This window comes from Rhinolophus ferrumequinum, chromosome 17 (genome assembly GCF_004115265.2).
Source record: "Rhinolophus ferrumequinum isolate MPI-CBG mRhiFer1 chromosome 17, mRhiFer1_v1.p, whole genome shotgun sequence".
In the NCBI taxonomy this organism is placed as follows: Eukaryota; Metazoa; Chordata; class Mammalia; order Chiroptera; family Rhinolophidae; genus Rhinolophus; species Rhinolophus ferrumequinum.
The window spans coordinates 28,943,204-28,960,134 of NC_046300.1; the positions used below are offsets into that span (position 1 = coordinate 28,943,204).

General features: G+C 36.5%; 1 protein-coding gene across 1 annotated transcript in view; it reads left to right on the forward strand.

Moving 5' to 3' along the window:
* Positions 1 to 16,931, forward strand: part of SATB1 (SATB homeobox 1) — a 76,043-nt gene that overhangs the window by 39,552 nt on the left and 19,560 nt on the right. Inside the window, 1 exon segment of the mRNA XM_033133067.1 lies at positions 6,490 to 6,645. Coding sequence (XP_032988958.1) covers positions 6,490 to 6,645 — 156 coding nt within the window.

A 16,931-nucleotide genomic window follows, 5' to 3' on the forward strand; every position in this document is an offset into this window, starting at 1 on the left:
GTACTTGGATTTGGTTTAATACTTAGCATGGTGTTCAGAGTTAACACGCCATCCTTACTTAACTTTGCTCCTGTCGTCATCACTGAAAGGCCTCTGGTCAGACAGTTGTCCGCCTTATCACTTAACCGGCAATACTAATAAAAGGGTGGCTTGCTTAAGACCAGAACGAACTTTAGCATTGAGTGGCTTCTTTTTCCTTCCTTTTTTCAAATTATCCAAATATTTGACTTAGCAATTCTGAATACAGCTTTTGTTTCTAATTTTGCTGGGATTTTAATGTTTTTGTTTTCCAAATGTGATTCTGCTATTCTTACGTATCAAGTTGTTTTTTTCTTTACCCAAAGTTACATTAATTCTTAAGTGATATTTGTTTTCATTTACTATTAAGATCCTTTTGAGTAGCTTTCATATATATATATACATATATATATATATATATATATATGTGTGTGTATATATATAGGTCTAAAGACTATAACTGCTGATAAGTTACAATAGACAATATAGTTTATTTTGGCTTGATTAACTGATTGAGCCATCCTTAGCTATATTTGGTCTTTAGAAGAATTGAGATGAAGCCCTTAGCTAGGCTATTCGGCCAATGATGAACATATGAACTATGTAGATACTATAGATTCTTAGTGAATCTCTTTCAAAGAAAAAAATTGTTTCTATTAATGTGATATTATTAGCTCTGAAGTGATTATCTGATATATGTGTATAATTTTATTTCACTGCTATAATATAAATCTTTACGGTATCTTATTTGCCTCACTGAGAATCCCTTTGCATTATTTAATATTATTATAATAGAGCTCACAGTCAGTTTGCTGACCTTTCATCTTTTAAGAATGATTTAATGAATTAAATTTTAAGAAATTTTTAATGTATTAAAAGCATATCAATGTCAAATGAGTCCTTTCGATTTGGAAAAATGTGTTATAGAGCAGTTGAATTACTACTGTTTTGCGCAGTTGAAATCTGTTGCTTAAACTGGAACCCATACACCACACGTCCGTCAGGATTTAATATACTTATTACAAATGATGAAAATAGAAGGGGGGCGGGGAAGGATGATACCATGGATATAAAAACAAACTGCAAAATTTTGTCTTTTTTAATTTTATATTTTGCCAGAGAGGAGTCTATGTGAAATCACTGTGCATTTCATTCCTCCCCCCACACCCACAAATGAAGAGATAAGTCTTGGGCTTGCATGGGTTAGACCCGAACCCTGATTTCTTTCTGAAGAATCACATGTTGCAGGCAGAAGTCCCTCCTGGCTCACAGGAGAGCCCGCTTGTCTTTAGGTCTGAGAGACTGGATTCTTTTCCAGCTCCTTCTGTAGAGTTTAGGTCATAGTGAAGATGATTTGGATGTCCCTGGTTCATACCAGACCATGGACCTAAACTACTGAGGGACTCAGGTTCTGCATCATCTCAAGAAGGGACTTCCTGGTTTTAGTAAGCCCTTGGTTTTATTCTTAGGAATACCTCCCCTGGAAAAACCCAGACTAGCCTCAGGAATTACCAAAGCTCTTGGCTGGCCCTGACTAGGCGAGATGCCTCCTCTACAGACCTGTCCCTTGTGCTTCAGTTGGGGCCGTCATACTGTTGAGCTTCGTCTTCTCACTGGGGCAGTCGGCTCTGGGCAGATCTGTTTTCTGACAGCATATTTTCACACCTTTACATGCTCTCACTCAAGAAATAAGAATACCTTGCCCTTGATAATAGTTCACAGTTTTCGCAACATCTTCACGTACTCCTCAGACAAACATTTTCGTAGGAGAAAAATGAGATAAAAATGAGAAAACCAAGTCTAAGGTGTTGTCAAAGTTTTCTCACCCCAGGTTAAGTCTGTTGCTCTTTCCCCTACCTCAAGCCATCTCCTGAAAATACACACGGACATTTTAGAAAAAGGAAAATGAAACTTGGGGACTTTTTCTGTTTCTCATAGAAAATGGAAGGTTTATTGTTGGGGTAGGAAGAGGAAAGCATATGAGAACATTCTCCTGATATGTTTGACATATTATCCATGGGTGTTTCTGAGACTGTGTAGAAAGTCGCCCCTTCCAAACTTTGGTTGTATGAAAATACCTGGGAGAACTCAACCCCTTCAAAGCTCCCTGGTTTTAAAGGTTTCTTTTCTGACTGTGCTTACCAACTTTTCCAGATAAGCTTATTAGAGGAACTTTATTAATAATAATCAATGATTATTTTTCTGGAATTGTCTCTTCTGTGGAACAAATCAATTTTAAGTTGATGACTTCTGTTTAGGTGTGTGTTTATTCTGGTTTTATTTGTGTTCTAATATGTGACTTTTGGAGTTAAATTAGCAATTTCTGTTTTCACAAGGACTGTTTGAAAGCCTATAATTGTCAAGTTAAAACTTTTGAATTTGTTATATAATTATTTTTTCCTTTATTCTTTAAATCTCATGCAATACTTTAGTTTCTTCTAATGGAAGACGTGATATTTTATAACAATGCTTTAGAAAATGTACGAAGTTCATATAAACAATATACAATTAGTTTAATCTGGTAGCTGCACCCTTCTGTCTCTTAACACCAAATTCTACAATATAATGAAACAGGTCTAGTTATGGGCGGGGAACTTAATACGTGATTAAAAGTTTATTTGTTAGGAATCCAGTATTATTTTAAGATCTTCGTTATGTGCTTGTAAAAGGCTTCCCGTTAATAGTCATCTTTAAAAAGCTAGAGCATTTTTAAAAGGCCAGATTTGGAAAATAATACTGTGTCTACAAATGGAAGGAAAGAGTAAAAAGATAGAACCATGATACTCAAGACAGAGTTAATATATAGACATTTGAGAATGTGGAGTGTGTAGACATCACCAATCAGAGTGCCTTAGAATAAATAGCACATTTCTTACATAACACTTGTAAGAAAACATTTATAGTTTGCATACCTTGAAAATTAAATTCAGATTGGATTTGTAAAATTAATGATAAAGCCATTCACTACTAAAAATTAGAGATTAATGAGCTAAATTTAGCAAAGGACTACCAGCATGTCTTAAAAAAGAATTTTTCCAAATAAAGAAGCTCTGTATAACATCAGTATCGTTGCAGTGGTTTCTGAGGTAGGCATTAGCATCAGACAGACGTTAAGTTTAGTTCTCAGCCTTGCCTAGGGACAAATTACTTAACCTTTTTGTTTTAAGAGCATCTTCTCAATTTTTAAATGGGGCAATAATCGTACCTACTGAGGGTTACTGTACAGGTTAGAGTTAATGTCTGTTAACACGATGCCCAGCACATCATAAGCAACTAATGAATGTCAGCGTTTATTATCATGATTATTATTACGACTGCATCAAACTTTGTGTGTGTGCATGCACACACGTGTGTGCTATGTGCTTGCAGGTAATTGCTCCTGCCACAAGGAATAGTATAATCACCAATCAGGACCCTGGTACAGTTCATATAGTACAGTGTGCATGTAGTATGTAGTGCCTATGTAGTATGTTCATTTTGTAAAATGATTTAATGCATACTGCAATACATGGAGAAACAAAATCGATTTTGCATGGAAAAATGTGTGTTCTACCTCACACTTTTAGTAAAATAAAAAGCAGGCCTTAGTACTGCACCCTTTCCCCACGTGGGAAGGTTAATAGTAGAAGCTTCAATTCTTAACTACTTCCTCGGCGCCACCGTAATGATGGAGTAGCACACCCTACCTTGATAAAAGCTATTCAGAAAGCAACTGCATTTATTTCACCTCCTGTGCTATTTGTGGAGAAGAGCTGAAGAGTAGTTTGTTTTGCCTGGAATGAACTACTTTATGAATTTTAATGTGTGATATAATATTAAAAGCTAAACCAGGATTAAAGAAGATTTTTTTTGTACTAAGCTAAAATAGTACTTAGTAGAGTGAGGTATAAAAGATTTTTGTTTCCATTTTTACCTGGGGAAAAATTCAGCTTTCATATTTTTGAAAAGCTGTCCAAGTCAGTTCCCCTTAAGCAATAGCTTGTGTTTAGGAAAAAATGTGATTCCAGAATTCTAATAGCTTATCTATGATAAGATGCGTATCTGAGCCAACAAGATGATAAAAGAGAGCTTTTCTAAATCTTTTTTAAATGAGTAATACAGTTTCTTTCTTTATATTTTTAAAAGTTGTTGCTCTCACTTTTTAAAAAAAAATTTTATGTTTCATGTGTAGTTCTTTTCCACTTTTTGTTTTGATTGTGTTGGCTACTAAGAAGCAGTTTTTTTTATTTTGTTTTCCTAATTTAAAATTCTTGCCTTTTGGTTCAAGTGGTAGTTGCTTTAAAAAATTATTTAACCAAAGAAATTTTTAGAACCAAAATCAAGGGTTGTGACAAATGGTTATAGCCCACCTGGAAGATAAATTCTTAAACATAATTTTTACAAAAGAATGCAAATTATTTCAGAAACATAAAACGCCATGTTTCCAAAGCCTGTTCTCTTAACTATTGCTAAGCAGATTGCTACCAAGGAACTGTTTCTTCCAATGCACTGGACTTCATGCCCCCATTTCCATAACATTCAATTTTCAAAGCGATTGACATGGCTTTTCTTTTCTCTTTCATTTAAGCAGTGAGAAAAATAGGTATTAAAGGGGACCCCGTGGGGTGATCAAATCTATCCTTCTGCCTCAAAGCAAGACCACCCCAGAGCAAAGTTGCGAATCTCACCAAAGGAACTTTCTGGGCAATTTATGGTAATGCGTTAACTCTTCTGGCTCCTAAAGTGGTGTTTAGCAGACTATTGCTTCAAAGCCCTGCGTTGGTTCTTAGTGGCCTCCAGTCGTTAATATACCTCTGTGAGTACCCTTGCTTACTGGAGTCACAGAACTAGAAGGGAAACTCTGGAAACCTAGCCTACACTCTTGCCACTCTTGTCTCCAGTTTATAGTTTATAAGAGGCAAATGGGGTCCAGCTCATTGGTCACTTGTCCTGTCTCATCGGCTGTGTTCTGACTCTGGGCCTGTCCTGTAACCATTTTACAGCATTTTCCTTTCAGTGCTTAGGTAGTGTCAAGGTGGAAGACTCTAGCTGCCTTTTCAAGACAAGCCAGAGGTGAATTATTTTGCTAACTGGCTACAAGTTTGAAGCATTAGGAGGCAGCTTTTAAAGGGTCTCATATTTACTCTCTAAGTACAAAGCCTAGGGTAACCTCTGTCCCACTTTTGATGCCAAATATTTGGGACAGGGTGAATGAAATAAACTGGAAGACTTGCAATATGATTAGGAGGGTATGTCATTTAATGCCCCCAAATCATTCATTTATCCTAAAATGCATTTCATTTTCTAGTACTTACAGTATAGGTGAGAAATGGTCCAAGATGGTAAACTTCTAGAGAACCAAAAAACCTGGGTTTTGTAAAGGCCCCTAAGAAATTAGGTCTTTAATGAATCCCTTTGCTGGGAAAAACATGGTCCTGTATCTGTGGTAACTTTTCATTCACCTTTTCATCAGTTCTTCAGTAAAACAGCAGCTGCATAGGGTCATATGTAAATTTACCAGACTGGTTAATATCACTGCATAATGAAAATTAAATTTGGAGTTTTAAAGGTTAATAATAGTATTAATAAATTTTGAGGATGTGGTTTAATTTTCCCCCTAAAATTTTATGCGGTTTTCTGCTGATAGCTGCTTATCATTATTACCAAAGACTTTGATACCAATTTTTCACTCAAGATTATACATTTTGAATATATTTTTAAAGTCACTGGTAGTACATTTTGTGTAACTTGCAGCAGTGTTCTATTCAATGTTGTGGAACATTTTCTTATAGTCTGGTTCCATAAGTCAAAAAGAAATAGTTATATACAGGGGTGCCAGGAAAAGATGAAATAATTATACAGAACAGCTTGGACAAGCACGTGTAAAACGCAACCAGCCTTTATGATAATTAAGCAAGGCACTCTACCTGTTTCATGGATGGATAGAAGATTTAAATATGCAGCTCTGCAAATGGCTTTGTTATGGAAGATTTTAAAAATGAAACATAAGAGGGAAAAGCATTAAAAAAAAGTCTAAAATTACAAAGGCCATAGTATGTAATAACTATTAGTGATGCAATTGTCTATTAGGCACCAGGCACCCAGTGAAGATACAGCACTGTGTGCATTTTGATTTTAATTGTAGATTTTCTTTGTTAGAATTGCAATGGAAGGTAATTGGGAAACAATTAGGTTAGGGTTTGCAAGTCTTTGAAACTATTCCGTTTTCCAGAAAACTTCCTTTATAGCATTATAATTCCTGGGTGTCAGCTGGCAGTTGCTGTCATATTACAGATGCAATCACCTGTGACAATGGAGCTTCCTTAACTTAAGCAATCTGATCTCGGGGTAATAACTAATGTTGAATGACTGCACTGTTGATCACCTTGATCATAAAAAGAGCAACAATGTCCAGTGTGGATGCTGAGCCCGAGAAGCTTTAAAACATTTTGACCAATGAAAAATGATAGTCGTGTTCAAAATGTTTCGTAGGTGAAAACAGCTACTGTTGCCACTGAGAGGAATGGGAAAGCAGAGAACAATACCATGAACATTAATGCTTCCATTTACGATGAGATTCAGCAGGAAATGAAGCGCGCTAAAGTGTCCCAAGCACTATTTGCAAAGGTTGCAGCAACCAAAAGCCAGGTAAGAGCGTAGAGCGTCTGTTAGGCGTTGAGAATGTTTATCTGCGATGCCTGCAGATTTCATTCAGCGAGGTGTCTACCTTCCGGATGAACTTGCGTCACGGAGAGGTCACTGTCTTCAGGATTGTTTACAGAGCTCTAGGATGAAGCAAAATTGTTCTGATTCAGATAATAGACACTTGGTTGTGTTTCCGTCAACAGCCAGTCTCCACACCATTTCTTAGTAAAAACCCTGAGTCAATTTGTACTTAATTTGCAGAAGAAGAATATTATAACGTATAGGAAGTTTATCAATCTGGTCTATTGTAGTGGAACAAATAACTTGAGTTACTATTGTTTCGTTATTACTTCGATCCCCTTGATCTCCGTCCTAAAATACTACAAACATGGTAGTTTCTTCTGTTCCAACTTAGGCATCTATAGCTATTAGGCACATTTATTAAAACAAATTGACACAAACATATCTTGGCGTATTAATGATTTTAATTTTTCCATAGATATATGACACGGAAATTGAATTACAATTAGAAAAATTGTCTATTTCTGATGAATTATAAATGAAAAGAATTGAATTGGAAAAGTTACAAATCCTTACAAAACAAAATAAAAACATAAAGGATAGATAATGCAGTTATTTATCTGTATAATTGTCGTACATTGATAATTTATCAAAAGCAGAGTCATCTATATGAACAGACTCAAAATTATCTATAAACCTTTGTTCAAAGCCAAGAATACTTCTTAATGGACCAGAAGAATACTAAACTCTCATGCAAAAAGATTTGATAACACTATCGAGGTGAGAATTTAGGGACAATCAAGGGCTTGGGTGAGATTTTTCACAACTTGAAATTTTAAACACATAATATTTTTATTGTCATTAATGAACCCTCCTTTATAAGACAGCCTGGTTGCTGTCAACTTCTGATAAAAATATACAATGCTGAGAGTATTTACAGTATAATACTTTTTTTTAACTTTTCCTAAAATTCACTCTGTCAACATTAATAGTGGTACTTGACAGGAGTTTTGCTTTAGAAAAGGTTGTTCTTGTTTAAGTTATAGGCTGGTTGAAATACTTAAGGGATATCTTGGAAATGTTATATAAAAATGATTAAACTCAAGCTGTGGACTGTAAAAATTATAGCTTTATAGGCCACATGCCTGCCTACCCTTCAATCACTGTCAAAGTGATAATTTCTACAATAATATGTTTCTTTTATTGTGAGATTCTAAACATCCAGTGCTGTTTAAACATTAAACTGAATTGTTTATGTTAGAGCTGTACTCAGCGTGTCATACATCAGGCCACCGTAATCTCTCATGGAATGTAAAATTCTGTCATGAATCATGGCTTGTATATCGGAAATTACTGTAATTTTGATTGGAAATTACAGGGCTCTTGAAATGTTTCTAATTATGATAGAATGTTAGAGCCGCTTCAAACCTGTGTGCTTCTTCAGATGTCTTCATTTACATGCCAAGACTATGCATTAAGGAGAAATGTCCTGGTCTCACTTTACCCCTCACCCACCCACCCTGCACATTCTTGTTTTGGCTCTTCACTCTAGTGATGATGAGGAACTCATATTTAAATGTATATTATTTTGCTTTTCTGATCCTACATCTTTTCTGACCTATCCAATTTATCAAGAATAACAGACTATGTTTTTACCAGGCCAAACACTTTCCCCAAATTTCCCAAGATAGATACACAGAGAAACTAGACATGTATTATTGTATTAAGGGTCAGCCTTAAGCAAACAAAAATAAGTATTAAAACTTTTTGATAACTGTCATGTAGTTGCTTGTCATCTGTCATTTAATCTACCCCCCCCCCTTTCCCTTCTGACTATATAGCTTAGCTTCTTAGCAACCCCTTTGCTACCTTCTTGCTTTTAAATGATATCCCAAATTCTCCCCACCTGGGCTGAGTTACTCATTTTGAACCTATTCAGACAGTGGCTGCTATGGGTTGATAACGTCTTGTGAGTGATATTCTGGGAGGTTTTAAATATCCTTGCTCTTTGTACCCCTGTCCTATGAAGCTCCCCATGAGTTTCTTTCAACAATGTCCATTGGCAGCTTTTATGTGTCTGCCATGATGGTGTTTCCCAAAAACCCTAACACTCTTAGCTAATCTCCTTAGCTTGAGAGAGAATCCAAGGGGCCGGTTGATGGCTATGGGGTCAAGCAAACGGTTAACTTCATTCCCTCAGATGGTTATTCCTAACTCCTGATTTACTATAACTCCCTAATTTGTGTAGTTTTCTCTTACGCAATTTAGATGTTAGCAGTACCCTCTTTATGAAAATAGGTAGCAATATTGATGGTTATTTAAAAACAGGACAGTCCAAAAACTGTATGTATCACTAAAAGAGGTAATAGGACAAGGGAAGGTAATCATTGACTTCTGTTTCCTGCCATGGTTTTTGTAAAAACAAAAAAACCCAAAACTAGCAAACAAACCAAAGTAAGTAAGTAAATGAATAAATAAATAATCAGTCTTCAGGCTTTATCATGTTCAAAATTCCTAACTTCTACAAGACTTATTTACACCTTTTAGATGCGTGTCAGAATGAGGCAGAGGTCCCTGAAAATGAAGGATGGATAAAGAGGGAAGCACTTAGTCACTTCTATCTCAGCCCGTCTTCTCCATCTGCGTCTGTATCTTGCCCTGATTCTCCAGGTTGACTTAACATCCATTACGTTTTTTGTGCTAGACCTCATCGTGCGATACACGTATATTAATCTACTTTTCATTCTCAGAATAACCCTGTGAGCTAGCGTTGTTTTCCTCATTTATACACCCGAGGGTCACTTGACTAATAGATAAGAGAGCCAACCCCCAATTCTCGGCATCTGCCCTCCTATGTTGGTGTCTCCTCAGGGTTCCAGGAAGCATCAGTGCTGAAGTTACATACCCTGCTCTAGGAAAGAGGAATTGGGGATACTGCACTAATTGATACTGGAAACAGTGGTGGCTTTCCTTTCTTCATTGACTTATTCACGGGATACGGGTTCTTACTAACATATAGGGCTCTCTTGGAGTCTCAAAAAGACTCCTGCCTAGTGGAGGGGCAGAGGGGAGAGGTTGTAGAGCACTCAGGAGGCTATGGTCCAGGCTGTGTCACTGGTATGATAATATTGCAAAATTGTGTAACCTGTTTGAGCCCAAGATTCTTTTAACATGGGAGAAGATCACAAGCTATAATGTATACAGAAAAACTTTTAAATTATACAGCCCTATACACAAATGGCTAATATAATGTGTCAAGCAAGAGGCTCAGCCCTGTACAAGAGACCTTTATTATTATTATCTCTTCATGTATCTCAAATACCTTTCATTTTAAAAGGTAAAGCTTTAGGTCGTTACCCTGAATTACAGGCAGCATAATTATTTTAAAGTTACTGTAGTTCCAGAATATTATGGAACCAGACACATCATAGTTGTGTTATGCAGTGACTAATGCACAAAATATTTTCAGTAAAAGAAACCAACTCTGTACATTCCACCATTTCACATGTATTATATTATCGCTTCTCTTTGATGAGTAATAGAAATGAGATTGTTTTTAGCTCTAATCGAAATGTGTGAATAAAATATGCAGGTACAAACTGAAGGTAGGCTACCTTTTGTGCTTGGATAGGAAAGCAGGCTAATGCAAACTTTAAAAAGATGATATGCTTTAAACATAATGTGAATAGCTACAAATGAATACACTTTATATTCTGGGTATTTAAATAAGCAGCAGTTTTTTCAAGTGAATCATATTGGAATTTTATCAAACATTTAGTCTGATAACATTCAAATAATTACGAGAGCAGAATTCGCTAATTTTACTGTTTAAAAAAAATAGTTGATTTGGGTAATAACCATTACAGTATCAAGGTTCAGTTACTGTTCATTGGTTATAGTGTTTTCATATGGGAGATGGAAATGGAATTTTTTCTTTAATGGTGGCAGATGTTGGAATCTAATTTTATTCCACAGCAAACCCCCTGAGAGCTCTGAGACTTAAGGTGTATGTCCAGCAAGGGGACATTAGCAGCGCTGTAGGCCTTGCTTTGTACATCGGATTGTTACATTGATTTTCATGTTGGCAGAGGTGGAGCTTGCAGATACAGTGATGCAGTAAGAGTGAAGGGCTTTTACAGAGCGGCTCTGTAGCTCCACTTGTGTTTAGAAAATGATTTCTCTCTCGTGCTTTATTGAACAGGGTATTTCTTGCAGGTAAAGCTACTAGATGATGAAAATTGTATTTGACTGAACATGCTTTCAATATAATCTTTTACAATCGCTACCCACCAGTCCTCTAGAGTTAGAGGACTCTGTGGCTGCTACAACTTCAGCTGGTTGATAGGTGTGGTTTTCAAACAGTAGAAAAAAAGGATTTCTGCCTCTCTGGGGATAGCACAATCAGTTAAAGAAATGAAGTAATTTAAAGACTTTCACTTTCTTCCATCTCCTTTTGTGATATTTTTATCATTGACATTGGAGACCTCTAGAATGAGAGAGGAAAGGGAGGGGGGAAGAAAGAGAAAAGAAAACTTTAGTGCTCCTTGGGTTGGTAGGTGAAAAAAAAAAAAATCGTCTTTTTGACCTCTGGATTTGGCCATTCTTAGATGGTTACTGGAATTCTTAAATAGAAGTAAGATATATCATAAAATGGGTTGGAAGTAGGATTAAAAATGTAATTTTTCACTGCTGGGAATAGGAATCTGTAGTGATAAAATCCAGGAAAAAATCATGGAACTGTGATTGCATTCTGTATTCTAGCATATGAGTGAAAGCATCTTTTCTTTGGTTAAAATTAAATTACACTTCATAGAAGCTACACTTTGAAGCTCAGTGCTGATTCATTCTTTTGGAATGTTCATGTGACAGACTGCTGCAACGTGATTGCACCTGTGTAGTCTCTGATTTAAGATACACAGGAGGCCCCTGCTGATTTGAGAATCACCGTTTCTGTTATTTCTGGTGCCACACCCTTTTCTAGCAGTCTGTGGGAAGAGCTTTACATTGTGTCCTATTCGTAGCACTTTCTCTTGGCAAATAGAGTTTTTTATTTTTTCCACCAGGGTCTGAGGAGAAAACAGCCTTTTTACACGTTCTCCATCTCATGCTTTATTTATTATTTATTTCTTACTGGATAGAGGAGACTCTGGGGAGATACAACTTAGGTTTCCCTGGAGGAGAAAGGGACAAGAGGAGTACTTAGAGGAGAGAGGGGAGAAAAGTAAGACACTCAGGGTGCAGCCATCTCAGCCATCTGCTGTGTCCCTGTTTGACACACATTTTTGGCAGCCCCTCCTGTGTTGCATTCTTGAGTAAAAAGGATATGGAGTTCCATCGGTCTCCTATTTAAGGTGTTCTGTGCTTGCCGATCGCTAAAAATCTCTTCTAAATATTGGGAATCCATATTGGATTTAGTTGCAGACCTCTCTTTATATCTCTATGTAGTTGATTGCTAAACAGGACTATTGGAATTAATGACTTTAAATACATAAATATGGACATACTCGAACAGTTAAGGTACATGATTGTATGTTACATGATGTTGTAAGATCTAGTTAAATTGTGCATTTGAATATGAGACCTTTTCACATTTTTACATTATAAAAATGGTCATGTTTTAGTAAATCTGGGGTTTGATCAAGGAGGTCCAGAATTATCGTATAGAGTACTTACTTAGCTGCTCATTGTATTTTTGGCTAAAAAAGTCACATAAAGGAATGATTTTTTTCCCCCCAGACACTTGATGTTACCTATTTAAACCAGTTGGACAGAAGATTTTTGGCTGTCTTATTGCCTCTTTCAAATCATTTAAAAGTTTCGCTCTTTACCCCTAAATTAAAAATCAATTAACTAGAGTCATGTAAATACATTTTTTCTCATTGACCCACTTAAGAAGTTCACTGTTACGAATATAGTCATAACTCATTCAGCCCAGTTTCTCCATCTTTAGAAAATGTCGTAAGAAAATTTTAGACAAGATTTGAAAAGAATCAATTTATAAATATTGGGCCAACTCTTTAAAGAAGATCACGATGTGAGGAAGTCCAAGGACGGTCCCCACAGGAGTGGTCCCCTTTAAAGCAGGTCAGTGTGTACTTACTAAAGCATGAGTGTACCAATTCTGTATTTGTAGACTGCATTACTAGAGGCCACCTTTTGTCTTAAAATGTTAGTATAAGTTGAAAAGTGTGGGCTAAGAATATTCTGTGCAAGTTCCTCTTTTTGGACGTTCCTCTATAATCAGCTTTCGACAGTTGAAGCGTTAGCACTTTAAGGACAGGATCAGCTAGCTACAAAATGGGAGTAGGGAAGACACTAAACCACTGGGGTTTAACTCTTAATAGGAATTAATCTTCAAACTGAATGTCATTCAATTAAACTTAGCACATAACGATAATACTGATACAATCCTTTAACAAGAACCAACTTAAAAGACAAAGAGTTTTCTCAGAAGTCTCAACAGTTGTCTTTTATGTTTTTGGTAGTAAAGGTAGGTTTTATTTTAGCTTTAGCTCCTTTTTCCCTTGTATGAGAAATGAAAATAAAGGCCCTGTGAAATGAATGAGCTATGAAAATGCATTTATGCAAAATGACAATAGAAAAATAGCTCTGAAAGAAACTGCACCATTAAAATTTCACATCAATAAAAGGTGCTTAGAGAGGGATAGAAGAACTTATGTTGGTAATACGAATCTAATGTAGATTTTTGTCTGCCCTTCCAAAAGAATACCTTTAGTATCTTAAAAGTAACCTTTGAGAGTACTCATTTTTTTTAACTATAGTTAAGCTTTTACACATTCAGTTCTTTTGCATGACAAAATGACACAGGTAAATCATAGACCATCCATTAAAAATATATGTATGGTATATATTTTAGAGATTAGTAGAAATATAGCCATTCTAGAATTTATCATGAAATACCTTGTAAAAACAGAAGCACCAGACCGCTTGTGGAGTTGCCATACAATTGTTAAACTGATGAAGTTGTCTTCTTTCTAAGTCTTAATCTAATTCTGTTGTATGTTAATAGAGAATCTGTTTTCCTTTGATTTCTTGATTCAACAATTCCAGTTGTCTTTGTGTATTTTTTTTTTTTTAATAATTCCCTCTTCAACCAGTGTGCTTGAGGAATTGGGTTTAAACACACTGTTTCATAAACTGCCAGCCTCCTCGGCCGCCTCGGTGCCTCTGATTCTGCAAATCAGATCATAGGCAGCATGCTGTCATATAATAAGGTGTCTGATCCTTATTACCAGTTTGTTGATGCACAGACTCCTTCAAATTGACCATTGCAACACATGGTTTCCCCTGAAACTAGCTGTGATAATTAGCGTGGTTCTAATGAGACAGAATGTCACTGATCTTGTGCTGAACTGTCGAGTATCGGTGCTACGGATGGGAACTGTCAGAGCCTGCCATCTGTGACAGCGCTTGGCATATTCCAGTGGCAAGGTAGAGCATGCTCAATAGAGTGTTTTCAAACAAATGGCCCTTTCCTTGACGAGGGCCCTTTTCTGTGTTCTGTTCAACTGGAAGAATGTTTGCCCCAACTTTGTCCTACGCTAAATCCATTTTGAGATCCAAATGCAAATAAATATTTAAATCTCTGTTAGGTGTTACATAAGAAAGGAATCTTTTGTTTAGCAGGTGAATTTTAAGTGGCACCCCCCCTTTTTTTGGCCTCTCCTAATTGCCCCATATTGTCAGTTATCAGTAAAGCCGACATTTACGATACTTTACCCCAATTTTAAAATTGCCTTGTTTAAAAGAGATTTGCTGGGACGTTGGGATGGCTCGTGGTGATAAAGCAGTCTGATTTAACAGAGAGAAAGGGGAAACGAGAGAAATAGTTTCAAATGTGTATAGGAATACACAAGTTGAATAGAAGAATTAAAATGGACAGGAGAGTTAGAGCTGTAGACTCCAGAGAGAAGTGGAGATTTTTTGCTGGAGTAAAAGTCCAGCGCTGCTTATCATTCCAAAATATGCTTTGTTGCTTTTTATTTCCTCCTCTCTGGCAGACCACACAGGGCTTGTTCTGAAGAACATTTTCACTAATCTGATCAGGCAGCCAAATACGCCGGGAAAACTGCTTTAATGATCCCACTAATTACCTCAAGTCAATATGAACTGTATTATTAGACTGAGGGAAAATATTCCATTAGGTCTCCCCCTTGGGAGTTTCTCCGCTTTGTGATGTCACTGAAGCCTTCACCCTCTCGCTTGTAATTAATTTTATTTACACACGCAGGCACGCACAAGGTCACACCTGCACAACCGGCGCTGGCCAGGGAGCTTGTGGCACTCGGGCTTAATCAGATCTGTCATAATTACCATTCTGCATGTTTCTGACACACGCTGTGAAATATTTCAATTTAACTGCCGCTACCAGCACAACCAGATGTAGTGCGAGTGTGGCTGCATTGGAAATATTATTCCTCAGGATAAACTCTCTCCTCCTTCCCTCCCCCCTCCCCCTTTACAGCTAATGTGGCACAGAAGCTGATGTATCCTGTAAATCTTGAATGCAGCGCTAGATTGATAACAGGCGATTAGACAGTTTAACCACAAACAGCTTGTTCATTTTTCACAAATGAAAACCACATGTGGTGTAACTAAAATTTCAGGCCCTTTAAAAAAAAAAAAAGAGTTGGGGTATGTATATGTGTGTGTGTTGACGATGTACTTAAATAAAAGTAAAATGCAATGAAAAGAAGTTGTGTCTAGAAAAATGGAGTTTCCGCGTTATTTTATCAAAATTTCATCAAATCCCTTTTTTCCACTTTCATCAAAATTCGAATAGGAAAAAGATTGTATTTTCCATTGGGCTTTCCATTTTTTCTGTAAGGTTTTTTTTTTGTGTGTTTGGTTTTTTTAATGGGAAGGATACTAGCCCTTTGAGCTATGCCTTTTTATTTTTTCAGTGTTAAACCTTTCATTTGAACATAAATTCTGAAAGAATTTCTACGGTTGAGCATATGTAGTTTTTTAAAAGACAGTTTACCTTATTATTATTACTAGTTTTTCAGTGGAAAGTCGTTAGTGTAAGCTTTACGGTCATATCTCAGACAATCCAAGAACAATCAGAAAATTTATTTCATACAGAAATTTACGGATTTGCAGAATCCTTTTGAAAAGTAGAGTTGAAAACCAGCGAATTCTGTTTCTGTAGAAATATTGGTGATAACCTGGCAGAAAGTGCAGGCACAGTAGGTAACCATATAAGGCCAAAGTTATCACCAGTCTCAGAAGAATCCAGCAATAAAAACATTAAGGTATTGGAGCCATAAGAAGACAAATAAGCTGGTGAGAAACTAAAATTAAGAGAGGAGAAGGAAATAGGAGCAGTGCTGATTTAGAATCATACCTCTGGAGAAGGTTCACAACAATCCACTTAAGAGAACATTTAAAACATAGAGGTAGCCTATTTAAATGTCTTTTAATGCCAAATAAAATACATTCTTTTTATCTTTGTTTTACTTTTTACTTTGTCATAACTTCAGTTATGAATCTCACTTAGAAGCCTCTTAGGATTCTGTGGTGATTCCTGTTATCTAACTGATAAGAGGTGCCATTTCCGATAGAATAGTGGGTGTCCCCCCTTTTGTTCCCTTATTTTATCCATTTTCCTTCTTCCTTAGTTATTTTTCTCACCTTTACAAAAAATCTTTACAATTTTTCACTGGAACTTGCTTCCTTCTTACCCTGGCTATTTTCTGTGTGTTTTGCGTTTGCTCCATAATATCTTCCAACTTTGAAATCCAGCATTTCTAAACTGTCTCTTCATACTTTCTTCTGGCCTAACTATTACTTTAGAGGGGAAAAAAAAAAAGTATTTGCATTTTAGTCAGAACCATTTTTCCATCTCAGCTGCTAAGCAGCTCACATGGTTAATACCAAATCATTAGGTCAGTTTCTTCACAGTGTTAATCTGCCTTTATAGTCATTTTGTGAGATGCAGTCCTTGTGGAAGATTTGTTTCAATCCCCACATGACCTGTCTGTCACAACATCATTTCCCATTGAGTGTTGAACACAGAGGTGAAAGCACCCATTACTAACTAGTGAGATCAACCCACTGCTGCTACAGTTGCGTTTTAGGATGAGTTTAGGAAGGAAGAAAAGTGGAGGCTAAAAAATACAGCTTCTGACTTCATTGCTACTTGCTTCGATAACCCTGAAGTTTTTGCACAGCTACTTCAAGATACGTTAGTGATAAGCCGGCGTGCAAATTGAATCACATTTTGCAGTCACTGGCAGAGCTTGCCA